This window comes from Perca fluviatilis, chromosome 15 (genome assembly GCF_010015445.1).
Source record: "Perca fluviatilis chromosome 15, GENO_Pfluv_1.0, whole genome shotgun sequence".
Classification (NCBI taxonomy): Eukaryota; Metazoa; Chordata; class Actinopteri; order Perciformes; family Percidae; genus Perca; species Perca fluviatilis.
In genome coordinates, this window is record NC_053126.1 from 28,135,866 (window position 1) to 28,157,792 (window position 21,927).

General features: G+C 41.6%; 1 protein-coding gene across 4 annotated transcripts; it reads right to left on the reverse strand.

Moving 5' to 3' along the window:
- Positions 1-1,963: 1,963 nt before the first annotated feature.
- Positions 1,964-20,351, reverse strand: LOC120575232 (phospholipid-transporting ATPase ABCA1-like). 4 transcript variants are annotated; one of them, XM_039825923.1, is made up of 5 exons: positions 20,293-20,351; positions 16,815-16,911; positions 16,559-16,700; positions 16,241-16,331; positions 1,964-2,002 (listed from the first exon to the last, which is right to left on the reverse strand). In XM_039825923.1, exons 1-4 carry the CDS (start codon positions 20,293-20,295, stop codon positions 16,256-16,258), a joined length of 318 nt encoding a protein of 105 aa, XP_039681857.1. In that variant the 5' UTR covers positions 20,296-20,351; the 3' UTR covers positions 1,964-2,002; positions 16,241-16,255. The 4 variants fall into 4 exon arrangements, 3 of the variants coding, with proteins under 3 accessions (XP_039681857.1, XP_039681856.1, XP_039681858.1); XR_005641966.1 differs by lacking the exons at positions 1,964-2,002; positions 20,293-20,351 and adding an exon at positions 19,824-19,860 and having other exon boundaries at positions 14,729-16,406; XM_039825922.1 differs by lacking the exon at positions 1,964-2,002 and having other exon boundaries at positions 14,729-16,331.
- Positions 20,352-21,927: the final 1,576 nt, after the last annotated feature.

Below are 21,927 nucleotides of genomic sequence, written 5' to 3' on the forward strand. Positions count from 1 at the left end.
CAGCAGCCAATCAGCAGCAGAGTGTCAAGTGATGCTGAGTCATACAGTGCGTTCATGGACATCTGAAAAACGTTTTTCCCGAGTGAAAACGTCACCATTCACGTAACTTCCTGTGGGAATCAGAGGTGGGAAACTCTGGCTGGATTTTGATAACAGAGTTCCCCAGTTGGTGACGCGTTGTTGACAACTGACGTTTGATGGAGACTTTGATTTACTGAACATATTTTAATGACAATAAACTGTTTATTGTGGACAAATGCCTCTGCCAAGAAACATACACAGACATGTTTCAAATTATTTATAAATAGGCCCATCTATCTATCTATATCTAAAAACACATCTGTGTCTTTTCCCTTTCGTTGTCCTGCAGATAACAAACACCTGTCCATGTGCTGTTTGGATGCTCGTATAAGAAAACAGCAGCAAATCTGTTACTGTGGCCTCCATGTTTTCACGCACCTGATGCTCTCGGCTACGGCCAACCGTTGGTGGCAGTCATGCAAAAAGTTATGCCAAACGCCAATATAAACTGAAGAACACTCATCCCGACCATGTGAAAGCTGCCAGTCAAAAAACTATGTAACCAGGGGGGCGGTGCCTGTTATTCTGAGGTGGCATGAACGCAGCAATTGTCCTGACTGAGCACTATGACTCAAAAGATAAAAACGGCACAAGCTAAAATGGAATTCTGACTTGTTGAAATCACCAAACCAGAGTCCATGTAAATAAGGACTTTTATCATCCTGAAACACAGTCAGTCAAAGTGGACAAACAAAATAAAACCATCAAAAGCCAAAGAATACAAACAAAGAAACTTTTCACAGAATATAACACATTTTATTCTTCACAAAACTAAAATGCACAAAAGAGACAATATAAAATATATTCAAATATAATAAATATTTATAGGTTAAAGATCTTTAAATGACAGCAGCTCATAAATAATGTGTGCCTCATTCCTGGCCTGGAGCTCAGCAATCCTAAGGTGCCCCATCTGGCTGTTCTTTTCCGCCACACAGAATGTACTAGTGGTAATAGCTCGATGCCGTGAACAGGGGTTTTCAGTTAACCTGCTGATTAGCCCTCTTCCTCTGGAAAGCTCCGCCCACCTACGCCTCATCTCAAATAGGCCTGGCAAACCATTCCTTTTAAAGATTCGGGTTATTCTGAGTCAGTCACTCACTGAACTGATCTGGGTTGTGCAAGTCACTTGAGTCAGCAATTTGCTAAAAGTCCTTGTGTTCTCAAGCTGTTAATCTAAAGCCAAATCTAAGTGAATATGAATGCACAATCCTTTTTTCTTCAAATTTTGCAGTACATCTTCACCCAGACAGGTGAAAGAAATGTATACAAGAGGAATAGTGACCTTATTCTCGTAACTCAGTGACCCATTCTCTAAGAATGGCTATGTGAATTGCACACCGTAATAGTTGTAATGTTAAATGAATAGAACAGTCTCTGGATCAATTATTTGCATTTGTTGCACAATGTCTTCCTCTGATGCATATGTAGCCTTCCATTCAATTTTATTTATAGTATCAATTAGTAACGAGTTATCGAGACACTTCACAGATAGAGTCGGTCTAGACCACACTATAATTTACAAAGACCCAACAAGTCCAGTAGCAAGCATTCAGTGCGACAGTGGCGAGGAAAAACTCCCTCTGAGGAAGAAACCTCGGACAGACCCAGGCTCTTGGTAGGTGGTGTATGACTGTGCCGGGGGGGGTGGGGTGATGAACAGTGGCAATAATAGTCACATCAAAGATAATGGAACTATGACCAGAAATAGTAGTTGTAGTAGTTCATGGCATAGCAGGGCACTGCAGGGTGTCACAGGACGTAGCAGGGTATAGCAGGGCGTCACAGGACGTAGCCGAGCACTGCAGGGCGTAGCAGGTGTAACAGGGTGCGCAGCAGGACCACGGCCTCAGGCTGCAACCATGATTTAGGGGCCACCCTAATCCAAAGAAACATGCTGGGCGAAAAGAAAACATATGGACTCCAGGGAATAAGGTCCCCAGAGCTAGGTTAGTAAGCATTTCTAGGACATGGAAGTACACAGATGGAAAGAGAGGAGAGAGAAGCTCAGTGTGTCAGAGGAAGTCCCCTGGCAGTCTAAAACTATAACAGCATAATTAAGAGAGACAGGTTAAGGAGAGGAGCCTGGTCGGGCTAGAACTCTCCCCAACCGGATTTGGCTGTACTGGCCTATCTCCCTCTACTTTGATTATATGGTAGATGAATCTGACACTATGACGAGAAGCAGATGGGCCAGGTTAGGTGGACGCTGCAACTCCTCACACCCTAACCATAAGCTTTATCGAGGAGGTTTTAAGTTTACTCTCAAATGTGGTGACAGGATCTGCCCCCCCGGACCCAGACTGGGAGCTGGTTCCACAGGAGAGGAGCCCGATAGCTGAAGGCTCTGGCTCCCATTCTACTTTTAGAGACTCTAGGAACCACAAGTAACTCTGCATTCTGGGAGTGCAGTGCTCTAGTGGGACAATAATGTACTAAGAGCTCTTCTAGGTATGATGGTGCTTGACCATTTAGAGCTTTGTAGGTCAGGAAAAGGATTTTAAAGTCAATCTTGAATTTTACAGGAAGCCAATGCAGAGAAGCCAATACAGAAGAAATATGATCTTTTCTTAGTTCTTGTCAGAACACACGCTGCAGCATTCTGGATCAGCTGGAGAGTCTTAAGGGTTTTATTTGAGCATCCTGATAGTAAGGAATTACAATAGTCCAGCCTGAAGTAACAAATGCATGGACTAGTTTTTCAGCATCGTTTTCAGATAGTCGTTAGTAATTTTCACCAGTGCCGTCTCTGTGCTATGATGCTTTCTAAATCCTGACTGAAAGTCCTCAAATAAGCTATTGCTACGTAGAAAATCACATAACTAATTGGCGACTACCTTCTCAAGGATCTTGGAGAGGAAGGGGAGATTAGATATAGGTCTATAGTTGGCTAAGACCTCCGGATCAAGGGTGGTTTTTTTTCAGAAGAGGTTTCATCACAGCTACTTTAAATGACTGCGGTACATAAGCGGTTAAAGATATATTGATCATATCTAGTAACAAAGTGTTAACCATGGGTAATGCTTCTTTAAGTAGCCTCGTTGGGATGGGGTCTAAAAGACAGGTAGATGCTCTGCTGAAGAGATCTTTAACAGTTTTTGAAGGTTTATAGGGAAAAAGCAGTCTAAGTATAGGTCAGGTCTTGCTGTTCTTTCTAGTACTCCTGCGTTTAAAAGGTGAACCATTAGAAGTTGAGGGCAAAAGGTGATGAATTTTATCTCCAATTGTTATAATCTTATCATTAGAGAAGCTCATGAAGTCGTCACTACTAAGAGCTAGAGGAATAGATGGCTCAGTAGAGCTGTGACTGTCAGATGGCTGCAGTGCTGAAAAGAAACCTTGGGTTGTTCTTATTTTCTTCGATTAATAATGAGTAATAGTTTGATCTTGCCATCGGCATTTACTTTCAAGTTTTCGCGAGATTTGTTTTAATTTACGAGTTTGGGAGTTATACCAAGGTGCTAGTTTCCTTTGCTACATAGTCTTCTTTTTGAGGGGAGCAACAGAGTCTTAAGTTGTCCGTAGCGAGGCCGTAGCACCGTCTACACAATTATCAATTTGGGAGGGACTAAAGTTTACATAAAGGTCCTCTGTTTTATTAAGGCACAGCATTGAGTTAAGTGCTGTTGGAACATATTCCTTAAATTTAGCTATAGCACTGTCAGATAGGCATCTAGTGTAGAAGCTTTGATCTAATTTCATGTAGTCTGGTAGTAAAAATTCGAAAGTTAAGAAATTGTCTGATAATAAAGGATTCTGCGGAAATACTATTAAATCTTCAATTTCGATGCCATATGCCAGCACAAGGTCGAGGGTGTGGTTAAAAGTGCGTGGCCTCATGCACACTCTGACTGAAACCAATTTAATATAGGAGTGAGTTGAAAGCAGTACCAAGGCTGTCGTTGTCAACATCCACATGGATATTAAAATCACCCACAATAAGTACTTTGTCTGATTTTAGGACTATACATGATAAAAACTCAGAATTCAGATAAAAATTCAGAATACGGACCTGGAGCTCGGTAAACAACAAATATAATTGGCCTCTACCGTTTTCCATGATGGATGTTGAAGATTAAGAACAAGTCTTTCAAACGAGTTATAATTTAGTTTAGGATTAATTAACAGGCTTGAATCAAATATGGCTGCAACTCACCCTCCTCGGCCTGAGCCTCTAGGAATTTCAGTATTTTGACTGGGAGGAGTGGCTTCATTTAGACTAACATTCTTCATGGAACAGCCATGTTTCAGTAAGACAGAATAGATCAATTTGATTATCTGATATCAAATTGTTTACCAATACTGCTTTAGAAGTAATTTCCCTATTCTGTCCTATCATTGCAGTGGTAGTTTTAATTCCAATTAGGTTGTCAAGTATAGCCCCTCGTTTACCTTTTATTTAACAGATGTGAGTCGGGGGACAGACACCGTGGTTATTAGACTGAGTGGGCGACCGCTCTAACTGAAGCACAGAGATTGATCTGATTACTAATATCAAACTTTGATTGTCATGGTTTATGACTGAAAATAGACTGTCAGATTTTTTTGATATAAGAGCGGCTCCGTCCAAAGTGGGATGAATGCCTTCTCTCCTAATCAGACCAGGCTCTCCCCAGAACTCTCTGCCTCAAACTCACCAAGCCTCTCCTCCAAAGCAGCAAATAAAACTACATTTATTACATGCATCTTTATCACTAAAGGAGGCAGAGGAATAGCTAAACATTTGACATAGAGCAAGAGAGAGGAGAGGAATTAGCCATTGCCAATGGCTAAGCTAAAGTAGCTAACAGCGTTTTAACAATTGTGAGATCAGCGAGGAAGTCTCTTTAAGAGAAGAGAACTATAAGTGCTTGAGTATAACTGGTGTAGTTTAAGTGCAAACCAGGCAAATAGTTGCTAAATTAAACAATAAACATTTGCTGGAGAAGCAAACTAGCGTCCGTAACACGGGAACACCGGAAGTGAGACAATACGCTTACCATAAACGTCAGCACGTTGCTGATCAGAAAATACACCCTACACTAAGGCAATAGATAGTAGGATATATATTTGAGTTGCGGTGGGTCCTTCTGTAAATAATTTTGGTGTACAATTTGGTTTTGGAGAATTCTACAAGCAGCACTACCACAGGCCAAGTAATCGGGCTTTTCCAAACGGGCACGTTTTGAACGGGCTCTGTACCAGTATGAATAAAACAGACCGACTGCTGTGCACGAAGACACCAACAGATGAATGGCGAAGGAAGATTGATTCAAAGTACTGAGTGATACAGAGTGAACTGTAAAAATATTGTCATTATTGGGGGCGCTTAGGGACATTTTGGGGTAGCGTCAGCTCCCCTAAAACAGGCCTGACGTCCCTGGTTTTAATGCTGAAATGTTACATATTATACCTATAACCAGTATATTCAGTAAGAATATGTATGATGTAACCTTAATATCTTCCTCTTTTTGATTTTCTACAGAATGGGGACCTTCAAGATCTACTTGATAAGTATGGTAATCATTAGTGTTTATTACAAAAATACCTAATGTAAGAACATAATTGATTATTACACATGTATTTTCCTCCAGAATACAACCAGACATGTCCCTCTACAGGACATTCTGGACATATTTGACATCTGTCCAGAAGGTCCCATAGAAAACATGGTCTTGTTGTTAGGGAGGCAGCTTGAGCTCCCCACCACCATTTACAGTAGACTGAAAAGAGTTTATGAAGACTACCAGGTATGTATCTTACCTGATATTCAAAACTAACTATTCTGGGGTGTTGTGGAGATGCCAGCACTCAATAACTTTCTGAAAGATCATAGTTGAATATTAAGGCACAATAGCATAATGTTGAACTGTTCATTTAACTGGGAGAATAATACACATTAATAACAATCCTGTTCTGTGGTGTAACATTAACTAAGCTAATAAGCCAATTTCCATCTGCTGGCTACTGAACAGCACATCAAGGCAAAATGCGCCAACCATTAACAAGACTATAACGTTAATATTTCTATGATAAAACATTATTATGGTTACTAAAGTCTAACCTTTATTATACAGTTTCTAATAGATTAAAAACTAAATGAGATTTGACTTTGGAGCTTCTAGCTGATTCCAATCTTCAGGGGCAGCCCTACTAACTAGCTATTGATTAATCGCTATCGCGAGTATTACAGTAGTCAAAAACTAAGCTTTATAAAAAGGTGTATTATGTAACTTTAAATTTTTTTATTTTTCCCCCCCCTGTGTGGAGGAAGATTGGATGAGGAATGCTGAGCTCCAGGGAAGAAAATCGGGCCTGTCCTCATCTACAGAGCAGCTACCCTGCGGAGCCCGAGTAACCTCTGCAATTCAACAAGTAGAACTACTCAATGTGAGCGGCAGCCACATTGCATTATGTCAGTAGGATCATTTAAAAAGGTAACGCGACTATTGTGCGTCTGCCCTATTTCTCATAGCGGAAGAATTGTTGCCATGGTGCACCGCCGCAATAAAATCAGAGGAAACACTGGTTTTAAAATTTTCTCTGCTGATTTGTCAGTTTACCTTGTAGATGGCTTTTGCTGCAGAGGTGCTGAAACACCACAAGGTAATACACTTCTTCTATACAGTATGTAGCATGCCATTTTAGGCTTGCAGATATTTCATAATGTGCAGCTATTTCATTAAAAAAAAAAAAGTTTGTTTATTTACTGATCATTTGATTGTACTTATTTGGGTATGTCAGCTGCACCTTGTTGTGAGCAAGGGAACTGTTATTCAACCTTAAAATGCCCAAAATAACAGCTTCCAGTATGACCGCAAGCAGAGGTTAAATTGGGCCGGAGCGCACCGGAGCGCAGCTCCGCCTCCTCAGGTCCACTATACACCCTGCCGGAGCTCAGCTCCGTCTCCTTCAGCATCAAACATTTTGCCGGGGCTTCAGCCCCAAATGTATTGAAGTGTTGACTGACAAATATGAAACTGGACGTCGCTTTGTGCCCATTCTCGCTGTAAAAAGCTGGGCAGCTTCAGGTTTATGGATGCGCTCTGCTGGCGACATGCTGCGGCAAATGTGTCGCGGTTTGTGCTCAGTGCATTTCTGCTATAAGTTTCGGGTTTCCACCTCCGATGTAGAGCAGCGGCACGCCACTTCCTAAACGCTCTCAAAGCGGCTCTATGTCTGTCAGACGGTCTGAGATCTACCGTATCAGCAGACCAATCACGTATGCGCAGCGAACCTCCGGTGCAGGTACATTATTTTCTGAAATATAGTGACTTTATTCTTGTAGGCTAATAGCCTATTATAACTTTATTTTTCACAAAATATCACGACTCCTCCAAATCTCAGAGAGCACAGGTGGGATGAGTTATATTTTGAATGTGCACAAGTCAACTCAAGTTTTGGACATGAGCAGAAATCTTGTTCAAACATCTGAAATATTACAGTCCAGGGATTTATTAAATGAATAATGTATCACTGAGGTGAAAAATTGTCATATGCACATTTACAGAGGTTACTTCCCCAACAAAAGATGCAAAAGAGGGAAGAATAAATTAGGCCTAAGCTACATGTGTGCTGACTCAGATATAATTAGAAAAGTCGATCTAAAGGAGAATAAATAGATGAATGCAATACAGAATGCCTGACAGCCTTACTGCAATATTTTCCATTATGTTTTTATTTTTGGATTGTAATGTTTCCCTTTACATAAAGATATTTCAGGCATATTTATTCAGAAAAAGGTAGAAGTAGATGCATACAAATTCACCAAAATGCAGGAAATATTGTTTAATGCTAAAAAAAATTAAACTTTCCAATCCATCGTTTTATGAGTGCATAACCTATATATACACTAGTGTAGACCTTTGGTATCATTTCGGGCAGTATTAGTGGGGTCATTTAAGAGATACAAACGTGGGTCCATTAGCCCCGCGCTAAGCTATTCAGCGGCTAACGCTACTCTACGCTAACTCGCCCAGTGTTAGACCCAGGTGAAAAAAGCTTCTGGGGGGTATTTGGCTCGAGGTCATGGTGCAAAGGACCCTAGGGTGAATTACTCCGAACCATCACTTTAAGTGTAGTTTGGGATTTTTAAAAACAGCTAAAATTGTAAAATTGACTTTACTTTATTTTTCCAACCAAGAAGTTCCCATGTCCTAAAGACATCCCTGAAAGTTGGCCTTTCAGCTGGCCTTTTTCCCGTGCTCCAACAAAGTACACAATGAAGACCCAATACTTGAGAAAGGAAGATTGGATGAGGAATGCTGAGTTCCAGGGAAGAAATCGGGCCTGTCCTCACCTACAGAGCAGCTACCCTGCGGCACCTTGCAGTTTACCTAATGTAAGAAGTTAATTTCAACTATGTAATTGATTATTACACATGTATTTTCCTCCACAGAATACAACCAGACATGTCCCTCTACAGGACATTCTGGACATATTCGACATCTGTCCAGAAGGTCCTATAGAAAACATTGTATTGTGGTTAGGGAGGCAGTTTGAGCTCCCCACCACCATTTACAGTATATTGGAGGAAACCTGTCAAAAACGGAGATTTATGAGGTGTATATGTAACTTTTTTTGTGTGGGGGAAGATTGGATGAGGAATTCTGAGCTCCAGGGAAGAAATCGGGCCTGTCCTCACCTACAGAGCAGCTACCCTACGGAGCCACACATAAGTAAAAAGGGACACATCCACGCACACTGAACATGACAGACATACAGTCGCACATTCACCACTATTCCACACACCTGCAAACCACACAAGGTGCTGGCCTAACAATTGGGTTCAGTGTCTTGCCCAATGCTGAAATCGTATGACTCCAGCCTTAAAAGATGATTGGAGTGTTACAATTTGTTGTACTTTTCTGCACTTCACTCTTCTCCCACTAGTTTTCTGAAATCTCTGTCTGTTCTTAGACTGGCAAAGATGACTGAGGAAAACGTCACCTGAGAAAAAGGTGAGAGCCAGCTACTTCCCCCGTCCACTCACTGGCGAAATTCACGAAAGGTTGGCATCTCGTGAACACCTTTACACAATCGGGCCTGTCCTCCCCTACAGAGCAGCTACCCTGTGGAGCCTTGCAGTGAGCTGGGAGTCCCTGCCTCAGGTCACGACAGTCTCCAATATCGAAAGTTATTTTAAATGGCCTTACCTGAGATTCAAAAGTAACTATTCTGGGCTGTTGTGGTGATGCCAGCATTGATTAATGGTAATTGATCGCTTATGGGTATTACTACATATCTGAGCTGTTATGTTTACATTTATTTATCTGTAATCTTTCTAGGAGAAAGGGCGGGGGGGGGGGGTGACCTTTCAAAGTTTTATATTCCCACTGACCGTCCTGTCCAGTGGTTCGTTTAACCGGCTTTTAATCTGTGTTTTTAAACAGCGTTTTATATAACCAAACTTGGGTTTTTAAAGGAGGGTTTTATCCACATCAGTTGTCCCTTGTGCCCGTTTTAACCCAAACCTAACCCCTTCCTTTTATTTTCTACAGAATGGTGCGCTTCAAGGTCTACTGCGTAAGTACGTTTATTATAGTGTTCATAACAAAAATACCTAATTTAAGAAGTTAATTTCAACTACAGTACAGGCCAAAAGTTTGGACACACCTCATTCAATGGGTTTCCTTTATTTTCATGACCATTTACATTGTAGATTCTTACTGAAGGAATCAAAACTATGAATGAACACATGTGAAATTATGTACTTAAGAAAGTGTGAAATAACCGAAAACGTGTCTTATAGTCTATTTTTTTCAAAGTAGCCACCCTTTGCTCCGATTACTGATTTGCACACTCTTGATAAGCTTCAAGAGGTAGTCACCTGACATGGTTTTCCAACAGTCTTGAAGGCGTTCCCAGAGATGCTTAGCACTTGTTGGCCCTTTTGCCTTCACTCTGCGGTCCAGCTCACCCCAAACCATCTTGATGGGGTTCAGGTCCGGTGACTGGAGGCCAGGTCATCTGGCGCAGCACTCCATCAGTCTCCTTCTTGGTCAAATAGCCCTTACACAGCCTGGAGGTGTGTTTGGGGTCATTGTCCTGTTGAAAAATAAATGATAGTCCAACTAAAACGCAAATCGGACGGGATGGCATGTCGCTGCAGGATGCTATGGTAGCCATACTGGTTCAGTATGCCTTCCAATTTTGAATAAATCCCCAACAGTGTCACCAGCAAAGCACCCCCACACCATCACACCTCATCCATGCTTCAAGGTGGGAACCAGGTATGTAGAATCCATCAGTTCACCTTTTCTGCGTCGCACAAAGACATGGCGGTCGGAACCAAAGATCTCAAATTTGGACTCAGACCAAAGCACAGATTTCCACTGGTCTAATGTCCATTCCTTGTGTTTCTTCGCCCAAACAAATCTCTTCCGCTTGTTGCCTCTCCTTAGCAGTGGTTTCCTAGCCACTACTTGACCATGAAGGCCTGATTCGTCTCCTCTTAACAGTTGTTCTAGAGATGTGTCTGCTGCTAGAACTCTGTGTGGCATTCATCTGGTCTCTAATCTGAGCTGCTGTTAACTTGCAATTTCTGAGGCTGGTGACTCGGATGAACTTATCCTCAGCAGCAGAGGTGACTCTTGGTCTTCTTTTCCTGGGGCGGTCCTCATGTGAGCCAGTTTCATTGTAGCGCTTGATGGTTTTTGCAACTGCACTTGGGGACACATTCAAAGTTTTCGCAATTTTCCAGACTGACTGACCTTCATTTGTTAAAGTAATGATGGCCACTCGTTTCTCTTTACTTAGCCGATTGGTTCTTGCCATAATATGAATTCTAACAGTTGTCCAATAGGGCTGTCGGCTGTGTATCAACCTGACTTCTGCACAACACAACTGATGGTCCCAACCCCATTAATAAGGGAACAAATTCCACTAATTAACCCTGAAAAGGCACACCTGTGAAGTGAAAATCATTTCAGGTGACTACCTCATGAAGCTCATTGAGAGAACACCAAGGGTTTGCAGCGCTATCAAAAAAGCAAAGGGTGGCTACTTTGAAGAAACTAGAACATAAGACATGTTTTCAGTTATTTCACACTTTTTTGTTAAGTACATAATTCCATATGTGTTCATTCATAGTTTTGATGCCTTCAGTGAGAATCTACAATGTAAATAGTCATGAAAATAAAGAAAACTCATTGAATGAGAAGGTGTGTCCAAACTTTTGGCCTGTACTGTATGTAATTTATTACACATGTATTTTCCTCCACAGAATACAACCAGACATGTCCCTCTACAGGACATATTTGACATCTGTCCAGAAGGTCCCATAGAAAACATGGTCTTGTTGTTAGGGAGGCAGCTTGAGTTCCCCACCACCATTTACAGTAGACTGAAAATAATTTATGAAGACTAGGGATGGGCATGATTAACCGACGATCGATAATTAAGAATTTCGTCGACGTTAATTTGTCATCGATTAAATTAATACTGGTTGCGTTGCGTAGTGTGAGTCTTGAAGCAATTAAATTAATTTCAGTGTGGCAGCAATTAAACATTTTACCACTCTAGGGCAATATTTGACTCCATACTCAGTTACCTGGCTGGGAGTTTCCATTTTGATTTCAAAAGTAATCATGAAGAGCACACGGCGAAGTGTTGCGTGGGACCATTTAGATTTTTTTTCCCCACTGTAGGCTAACTCACATACAACTTCCACACCAGTCTACTGATGTTTGTTGAGAAAGATAAGCATGTAGTGTTTGCAGTGAACAGAAGTCCACGCCATGGCCTCCAGGTTGGAGGAAACCTTTGTCAAAAACTGAGATTTATAAAAAGGTGTATATGTAACTTTTTTTTCCCTCTTTCCCTGTGTGGGGGAAGACTGGATGATGAATGCTGAGCTCCAGGGAAGAAATTGGGCCTGCCCTCCTCACCTACAAAGCAGCTACCCTGCGGAGCCTTGCAGTTTACCTAATGTAAGAAGTTAATTTCAATTGTGTAATTGATTATTACACATTTATTTTCCTCCGCAGACTACAACCAGACATGTCCCTCTACAGGACATATCTGACATCTGTCCAGAAGGTCCTATAGAAAACATGGTATTGTGGTTAGGGAGGCAGTTTGAGCTCCCACCACCATTTACAGTAGACTGAAAAGAATTTATGAAGACTACCAGGTATGTATCTTACCTGATATTCAAAACTAACCATTCTGGTTAGAGAGCTTGAGGCCAGGAACAAAGCCTGTCCTCCTCACCTACAGAGCAGCTATCCTGCAGAGCCTTACATTAGTAACCACCACTAACAGAAGAAGTCCACGCCATGGCTTCCAGGTTGGAGCAAGCCTTTGTAAAAAAAAAAAAAAAGAGGGAGATTTATAAAAAAGGTGTATATGTAACTTTTTTTTTTTCTGTGGGGAGATTGGATGAGGAATGCTCAGCTCCAGGGAAGAAATCGGGCCTGCCCTCCTCACCTACAGAGTAGCTACCCTGTGGAGCCACATGTTAGTAAAGAGGGACACATGCACGCACACTGAACATGACAGACATACAGTCACACATTCACCACTATTGCACACACACACCTGGCCTAACAATAGTGTTCAGTGTCTTGCCCAATGCTGAAATCGTAACACTCCAACCAAGATGGTTGGAGTGTTACAATTTGTTGCACTTTTCTGCACTTCATTCTTTTCCTACTAGTTTTCTGAAATCTGTCTGTTCTTAGACTGGCGAAAATGACGGAGGAAAACATCACCTGAGAAAAAGGTGAGGGCCAGCTGCTTCCCCCAACCACTCACTGGCGAAATTCATGAAAGGTTGGTATCTCGTGAACACCTTTATACAAATCGGGCCTGCCCTCCTCACCTACAGAGCAGCTACCCTGCGGAGCCTTGCAGTGAGCTGGGAGTCCCTGCCTCAGGTCACGACAGTCTCCAAGATTTACCAATATTGAAAGTTATGCATTTCAAATGGTCTTACCTGAGATTCAAAACTAACTATTCTGGGGTGTTGTGGAGATGCCAGCATTGATTAATGGTAATTGATCGCTTATGGGTATTACTACATATTTGAGCCGTTATGTTTATATTATTATATTATCTTTCTAGGACAAAAATTTCTAGGAATCTTTCTGACCGTTGTGTCCAGTGGTTCTTTTAACCTGCCTTTAATCTCGGCGTCTTTTAAACAGCATTTCATATAACCAAACTTGGGTTTTATCCACATCAGTTGTCCCCTTGTGCCCGTTTTAAGCCAAACCTAAACCTCCTTTTATTGATTTTCTACAGAACTCAGCCTTTCAAGTTGTTTAGCGCAAGTACTCTAATGATTATAGTGTTCATAACAAAAATACCTAATGGAAGAAGTTATTTTCAACTATGAAAGTGATTAGACCTGTATTTTCCTCCACAGAACAAAACAAAATGTATTCCTATGGAGGAAATTGTCCATAAGGTGGACATACACTTTCGGGGGCTTTGCACCTGCAGAGGGGGTCCCACCTATTGAGTCACATGTTAAATGTTTTTTTAAATATATATTTTAAAAATGCCTTTGTTGTCTTTTATAATTTTGGTTCTGCCTATTTATTTTTAATTTCATTGTTGTCTTGTCTTCTATCTCTAATAATAATAATAATAATAATAATAACAACAATAACAACAACAAGCCTCAAGATTTTATTATAATACAATACCAAGGGGTTTTATGCATGTCTGACAGTGTGGCTTTACTCTGATTTCTTAGCTTGTGTGAATATAATAGTTATTTATGAATATTTATATTTGAGTGAGGCACTTTAACTTGTTTTAAGCACTTTTTAACTCCAGCACCTATTTTACTAATCTTTAAATGGTATATGTACCTTTTGACCGCAAGGGCAAGTCATTCAGAAGTATTTTAGACCCTTTAAAAGTTTAGTCCTTTTGTAATGTTAAATAACCTACAGTATGTTGGATCTCAGTTGTTTATAAGGCAAAGATGTGATCTGGTATTTTACCTGGACGATACGTTAATGTAGAAAAGGATCGGTCCGACGTGTTTAAATGATTTTAAAAAAAAATAAAATAAAAAAAAAAAAGTTTAATTTTGTTTTCTACTGCCCTTTTTATTGTCAACAGTGTGATACCTTGTATAGTAGGATAACAAATAGTTATTGATATGATAGATGGTTGTTTACATGTGAAACATAACTTGAGAAAGCCTGGGAGAAGAGATGAAAAGCTCTTTACCGGGACATTAAAGTGTATCAATCTTGGATGTAACAGTTTGGATTAATTGCACAAAGACCCCGAAAAACTCTGGACTTCCAGGCTGGATACAAAACCTTCTGTAAGGGCTACAAAGACATCAGCAGAACGCAGCGACTGTTAGCTTTAAGCTCCCAAAGATGCACGTTTCCACTAGTTATTATAAAGTTATTAAGTTATGAATCAGGTGCAGTGTTTGTTGTTGTATACGACAAGCTCCGTCTCAGAGGGGGCCACCAAATTACTGATTGAAAGTCAGATCAGCGGACCTTTGAGTGATCCTTTTGAGAAATTGTGGCCTCGCAGCGGTGTCTGTTAGCAGTTAGCTCGCTCGTTAGCTGCTGAACCGCAGCAGAATGCAGGCAGAGAGAGCAGCCGCCAGCTGTTGACCCGTGCAGGACTTCACCGCGAGCGGACTGTTTAGAGACCATGTGACCAGCAGGTAATGTTAACTGGTCCCTATACGCAAACAACCTCATATCATAAATGATAGGGAACCCAGCAACTGCGATTATGAGCTTTTCCTCCATTTTCTCAGAACTAATGTTTTGGTAGGAACAAAAGTTTACAGCGTATGTTTCTCCGGAATCAGCCAGCGCGAAGGACGTCTGCATTCCGATTGGTTGCTGGCGTTTGCCGCTGCACCGCGTCATAGCTCATTACCATAAAGTTGACATACTTTCAACTTTCTGATCGACGCTCTGGTCGCTCAAAACGCCCAAAAACGCGACAGACTTGCTGCTCCTTGCAGCTGAGAGAAGCCAGCTTCCGTTGAAAATTAATGACTTCCGGTAACTTTAGAAGCTCAAGTCGGCGGCGGTGTGTACGTACAGCGAGGCGTTCCCGACGCGTTTGACACCAGACCACGGAGGAAGTGGCAGAGCTCAACAGTCCAGCGAAAGCATTACTGCAGCCCCGTCCCTCTAACTGCCTCAACACCAACTAGCTAAACTCCCCCCTAGTCTTCATGTGGCTTGCAGCGGGTATTTACGCACTGAAACCCAGCGGACTAGCAAGGCCGCCTGCACGCAGGCAACCCCACAAAAAAACCCGCTGACGTGCTCCCGAGACAGCTGCCCGGAAGCAGCTGACACTAACCACGTCGCCACAACACTACACCACCACCCCCCAACGGACTCCAAAGGGAATCCGCTCTTCAGCCTGCAGGGACAGAGCAGCAGCCATTTACCTATACAGAAACCAAGAGAGTCGGCGCAGTACCGAATTCGGTACTTTTTGGGTGCAGATCGAGTTAAGTCGGTATTCCGAGGACAGACTCCCGTTAAATCAAACTGTCCATAATTTCTGAACTGAGACCATGTGGTGTGCGAATAACCGGATAAATGAGTTTCTGACCATGAAGCCATCTTTCAGTGGAAACTGCTAACCTGTTTAAAAGCTGAGCAATAAGGTACAACACTTCTTTTGTAGCGTCAAGTTCTACATTACGACTTGTAGATCTTCAACCCAGAGTCCCACGAAAACGGAAAGAAAGTTTTTGTCCGTAAACCGCTCACGTGTGGTGGCTAGACAAAAGGTTAAATTAAGGAAAAAGATGTCGGTCTGGATTAAAACACTCCCGAGGAACAAATAGAATCTAACTACTATGTTAGGTAGTGCTTAACTTCCGGCTGTAGCTGTATCCTTTCTAGCAACAACCCCCCCCCCCCAATATAATGCTCACTTTGACCAACGAGCAAGCAGCTGTGTTGTATTCAAACCCATGTTTGGCCTCTTTTCTTCCAAAATGCCAGGTAAAAAAAATTTAAAATAAAAAAATAATGCAGAGAATGCTGAAGAAGCAGCAGTTCAACCATTTCTTCCAAGGATAAAACAGTTAAGTGAAGCAGGCTTCTAAACGGCAGTCTACAAACACCTTTTTCAGTCTGTGGTCAGCGGTTTGTCAGATGAGGAGGAAATAAATACATGTGTTCGGACTCACATGCTTAAGAGGATGTGTTGAGGACAGACTCACAGACTTTGATGGCGCTCAGGTGGGTCCAGAGGTCTCTGCCCAGGATGTAGACGGTACCAGAGGTCGGAGGGAACAGACCGTCAGGATGAAGCTGCAGGGGACCACATCATTTAGATCAGGGGCAGCAAACTTTACCATCGAGAGTCATTCAAAAGGGGAAATCAGCCTTATAAAAAAGGAAAGGAAACAGTCAACAAAGTCTCAATGAGCCCACCAACATTACTAACAGTTGGAAATGAACATCTGTTAATATGGCCCTGTCTGTGACAGTCTAAAGCCCCTACTAGGCATGTCTCTGTCACTGTGCTCATCACTCACATGGTGCTGCTTTTCCCGCCTCCGTTGGGTCCCAGGAAGGACGGGATCTGTCCCTCGTAGAAGCTCCAGCTTCTTCCCGTGGCAAATACCTTCACCAGGTTCTCCATGTAGACACTAGTAGGCTCCTCCTTGATACATACAGCTGGAAAAGAAAAAAAACAAATCTAATCATCTGTCCAGGAAGTGATGTAATTTGTTAGCTGTGCGTGCAGCTCTATCGTCACCGCGTGGTAACTGGGAGTTACAGCAGCCTCACCTTCTAGGTTTCCTTTCTGGCTCGGAGGAACGCTGCTGGACTTTCCCCCTCTACAGAACAGTAGGACTTGCTGAGGCTCGAGGGATCCCGTACTGACCTGAGACACAGCACAGAAACCATGGGAAAACTCAGACTAATGACCACAATAGCTGCGTTTGGGCTGGGCAATAAATCGATTTTAAATCGTAGTTAACGTCGACTAAAAAGCCGTGCAGATTCTGACCAGCTCAACTGGAGACTGAAGGCAGGACACATTCAGAAACCGTATCTCACTCAAAACAGCATGGATGGATTTTTTTTTCCAAAGTTTGTATTTTGTGTGGAAGCACCAGAGACAAAACACTAAAAATCCCAGAAAGTGATTTTTTTCACAATATGGGCACTTTAATGTACGTTACTCAGCAAAAGTGAAAATAGGGGCAAGGTTGCGCGAGAAGCGAATTACCTGTATGTGTGAAAACAGCTTTATCTCACGCATCCGTTTTTTCTGTTGTTGAATATTGCTATAGCATAATTATACAACTGTGTCACTCTTTCAGGGGGCCCAAAGCAATGGTAGGGTAAACACTCAAATACATACATGCCATAGGGGATGAGGGTCAAACATTATTCTGCCTTGGCACAAAAACTTTTGCAAAAGGTTGATAATAGTAGCATTTTGTAAATCAAACACTGAGAAAAGTGCATGAATTGAAAACCGTTGAATGTTCAAAAATCAGACAAGTTGTAAATGTCGTTTATCTTAAAACTGTCATTTAAATCAGACAGTTGTATAAAATATGTAGAGGAATAATTAGATACCTTTTGCATTAGCCACTTGCAGTTTTCCATTGTTTTCTTCCTTTACTGCATTTTCACAAACCGAACCAAGCTTTCACAAATCTGAAACTGTTTAAGAATATTAAGCCTCGCTGGGATAATCTAGTCCAGAATTGACAAGTCTAGATATAGTGGTTTTGGATCTAGTCTACATAAGTCAAAACTGAAATCTCCCTTTATAGACCGCTTGCAAAAACGTGACCACGACCACGTGACGACGCCATGACGGACGGCAGAATCACCGGAAGCACAAGATAAACAGTGCAGTAGACGAGCGGAAAGTTATTAGTTTCAAATAAATAACACTAAATAAACTGTAATAATAATAAACTAATAATACTACTACCTTCTTCTTCATGGCTTCTTCAGACATTGTTCACCTACCCTGGTCCCTGTCTCGATCTTGCCGGTAGCTAGCTTGCCCCGCTAGCCGTTAGCCGTTAGCTGCCGTCCGGTGAGTGTATTCAGCCAGGCTTCTGTGATAATCATCCCAATAACAATCCATGGAGCGGCGGTGGTGTGGCTAGCTATGTCTTCCAGTTACTGAAGGCTAGCTTTAGCTTGTGCTTGGAGCAGCAAGTTCATCTGCCTGTTGCCCCTCTGCCTGTCTCGTTCTTTCCAACTCTTGTGAGGCTAGTATTCGTCTGTATACTCGGATTTGAATAAATAAGGACGACCATATAACTCAAAAGGCTCGTCCGTGTGTTGTATATCTGCTATATTCGCCATAGTTAAGTTACTCCAGGCTTCTTCCCTTGTAAACAAATCTGTCCACTCTTCACACACTACGCTCCGATCGGCAAACTACTGTTTACCTTTTCCTGCTACAACTAGCAGCTACTACCGCACTACTGTTTTTTTTAGGGGGGAATACACTTCAAGACGTGACATGACCTGTCCTCTGGAGGACATAGCCACACCACCGTGGATTATTATTTGGATGATTATCACATAAGCCTGTCTGAATAAACTCACAGGACGGCAGCTAGCAGCTAACGGCTATCAGCTAGCAGGGCAAGCTAGCTACAGGCACGTACAGTTGTTCACTGGCTGAGCCAATGCATCTTTCTAATGGATGCCTGAACGCATCCCAGCTCTGGGAAATAATTCATCACACGTTAATCCATGCAGTAAATCACGGAGTGTCTATGATCAGTATTAACCACACATAATGTAACATCTAGCCATCGTCTTATCTGTGATTATATTCGCTGCTGACCGGTGGATATTTCGACGCGATGGGCAGCAGCTAGCGAGCAGTCCAAAGCTAACAGAGTGATATGGCTCTGGCTGCAGCTAGCTGGTCGGCTAACCGGGGTAGGAGCTCCGCAGACCTGCATTTAATTCAGTTGTTTGGCCTTTTTTAAGCTAGTTTCCGTGCCATGTCATCTTTAATTTAACCAATATTTTTTGTATGCGTGTTAAGTTAAATGATCAAGGGAACGGCTTACTTTTTGGGATATGTAGGTCACTGAATAACCGATGATAGTTATGTGGGACCTGTTAGCAGGAACAGCTGGTTAGCACGGCAGCTAGCTGGGTGAGGAAGTTTTATTATTTATCAGTCATTTAAAACGGAAAGGCAATACATATACATGCTTGTGTTGGTGAGGATTACTCTGCAGATTGTGTATGTGAGAACAAGAACAGCGAACACACTCGTTTGACTCATAGGTTTGACTTGCCGTCCGTCTACAGAATGGTTCTTCCGCCGTCCGTCATGGCGTTCATAATTCGCGGGAGTGTGACGTCACGTGCAAAGGGTCTATTGTTGTCATAAAGATAAAGCTTTCACGAATCTTAAAGTGCGTTTAAGACATAATTTACCTTAATGACTAACATGCTTTCAATACAGTAAGAGGCAGAAAGTTCACTTTCTACATGAAAGAGTTCAAAGTTCAGCTCACAAATAAAAAAAAATAAATGAACTAGTTCATAGTTCTTTTTTTCCCATATGTTGCCGCGAGCTATTTTTCAAAATGATTGCCAAAGCCCATATAGAACCACAGACAGCAATTATTTTATCAGTTTTAACACCGAAACTATGCGTCAGATTTCATCTAAATATCCAATCAGTTCAACGTGCCGTTTCAGGTTTGCTGTGGATGGGACTGAAGTGCAGATTTTCTTTTTGAGAGCAGGCGGGCAAAGTTCGCACAGAAATGTAATATTATTCCCATCCTCACCGACCTTTTTCAGTTTAAATGATCATACGACGCCTTCTTGCTGCTTAGTCGCCTCCATGCTGCTTTTTATTTCGATGACTGCGACACTGGTGGCTGGTGTTGTCAGATTGGGTGTTTCTTTCCCGCCTTTCGCCGCCGGTTTACGGTGTGTTTTAGCCGGGTTTTGGGTTTTGCCCTGGAAGGCTCTAGAAAAATCTGGCACCCTATTGAACGAAGTTAAACCGAGAGAGCGTGCCATTCACAGACACCAGAATGAACAGGTTCACGGTCACGTTCATTAGGCAGTAATCAATGGCAGTAATACAGTAGCCTACGTTCACGTTCGCACAACACTGGTAAAGAGGTTCAAAAAACGGACTATTAGCCACTCAGTGATGTAAATTATGTTTCGCTGTTAATCGGAAGCTAACTGAGTGTTAAAGTAGTGTTCTTGTTAAACAGAGCACACTGTTTGGAGATTAAAAGTGACTCACCATAGTTTGGTTTAGCGGTCTGCTGTCCAAGAGCTCTGGAGGAAACGGCTAACCTCAAGTCTCAACAGCCACGCAGCTGCTTCACGTGATCTAGCTGATTGTGTGGGCGGGGTTACACTGATTGATTGATTGACTTCTTCCTCCTGTTAGGACGGGACTAATGACGGCTTCTTCATTCTCATTGGAAGAAAAGATTAGTGTTCAATTAGTTCAATTAGCCAGAAGAAGTGAAATCACCTGTGTGCTGTTCACTGCTCTCAGTGCTGGAGTGTAACTTAAGTACATTTACTCCAGTACTGTCTTTAAGTCCAAATGTTGAGGTACTTGTACTTTATAACTTTATATTTGAGAAATATTGTACTTTTTACTCCACTACATTAATCTGACAGCTTTAGTTACTTTACACATTAATATTTCTGCACACTAAACACATGTAGTTTATAAAATCATAAATTTTTTTATTCTAAATGAAACTAGCCAGCAATATAACGGCCTACAAGTCCATCTGAAATGATTAGACCATTAAACACACAACTGTTTGGATCCTTTACACTTTCTACAATGCTTTAATACTTTAACTACATTTCCCTGATGATACTTATACACTTTTATTTTCAATCCAGGACTTTAACTGTAACAGAGTATTTTTACAGTGTGGTATTAATACTTTTACTGCAGTAATCTGAATACTTCTTCCAGCGTTGACTGCGCTTCATGGTTTCAAAGGCCCAAAAAAATACGCTGACGAATTTGTGACACGATTGTGTCACTTTCTGTCGCATAATAGACAAATTACCGTACAGTACAGGAGAAGCTAGCAGGCAGTTTCGACTTACATTAGCTGTTTTAGTTTAATTACTAACGTTTTAAAATTTCAAGCGCCCCTTTTCCATGTTTGCATGTATGTATGCATTTAATGTTTTCAATGTTTGTATGTTTCTGTACTGGAATAATAAAGTTTTTTGAAAGCAAAGAAAAAAAAAAAAAAAGTAACACTCAGCCATCACCAGAAAAGTGCTTTTAATAGACTCACATTCATATCTACTGTCTATGTACAGTAGAGGAGAAGCTCGCTTGTCTGAAAAAGGTACTCTCTCTGGGTGTTGTATTCCTTGCAACGAATTAGTCTGTGTTCAACATTTTCTGGCTGGTTACAGTATGTGCATATTCCAGTTACATTTTTTCCAATTTTATGTAATGAATAATTAAGACCTGTATGGCCAATTCTGAGATGAGTAATGCTATTTTCTTCCCTACGTTTAAAGCTCACCTTCCTCCCATCACCAACATGTCTTTGTATATTGCAAAGATGCCTTCCTGTTTTCACTAATGTCCTAATACTCCTGCCATGTCGTTTGTTCGTATGTCCTGATGAATGTTTTGACTTTATCTTTGCTCAGTGGAATCTCTATGGATCCCCTGATCTCGTTTTTGTTTTTTTGAGTGGCAGGTTTAATAAGTCACAACACTAACACATTCAGGCCTTGATGTGATAATACAAAGGCAGTATATTAATATGTAAGAAAAGAACCTCTAACTTATCAGAATCAGACATTTTTTTTATTGCCACAATAAGTTACACTTGTGTGGAATTTGCCTTGGTGAATGGTGCATAGGCTACATAAACAAATATAT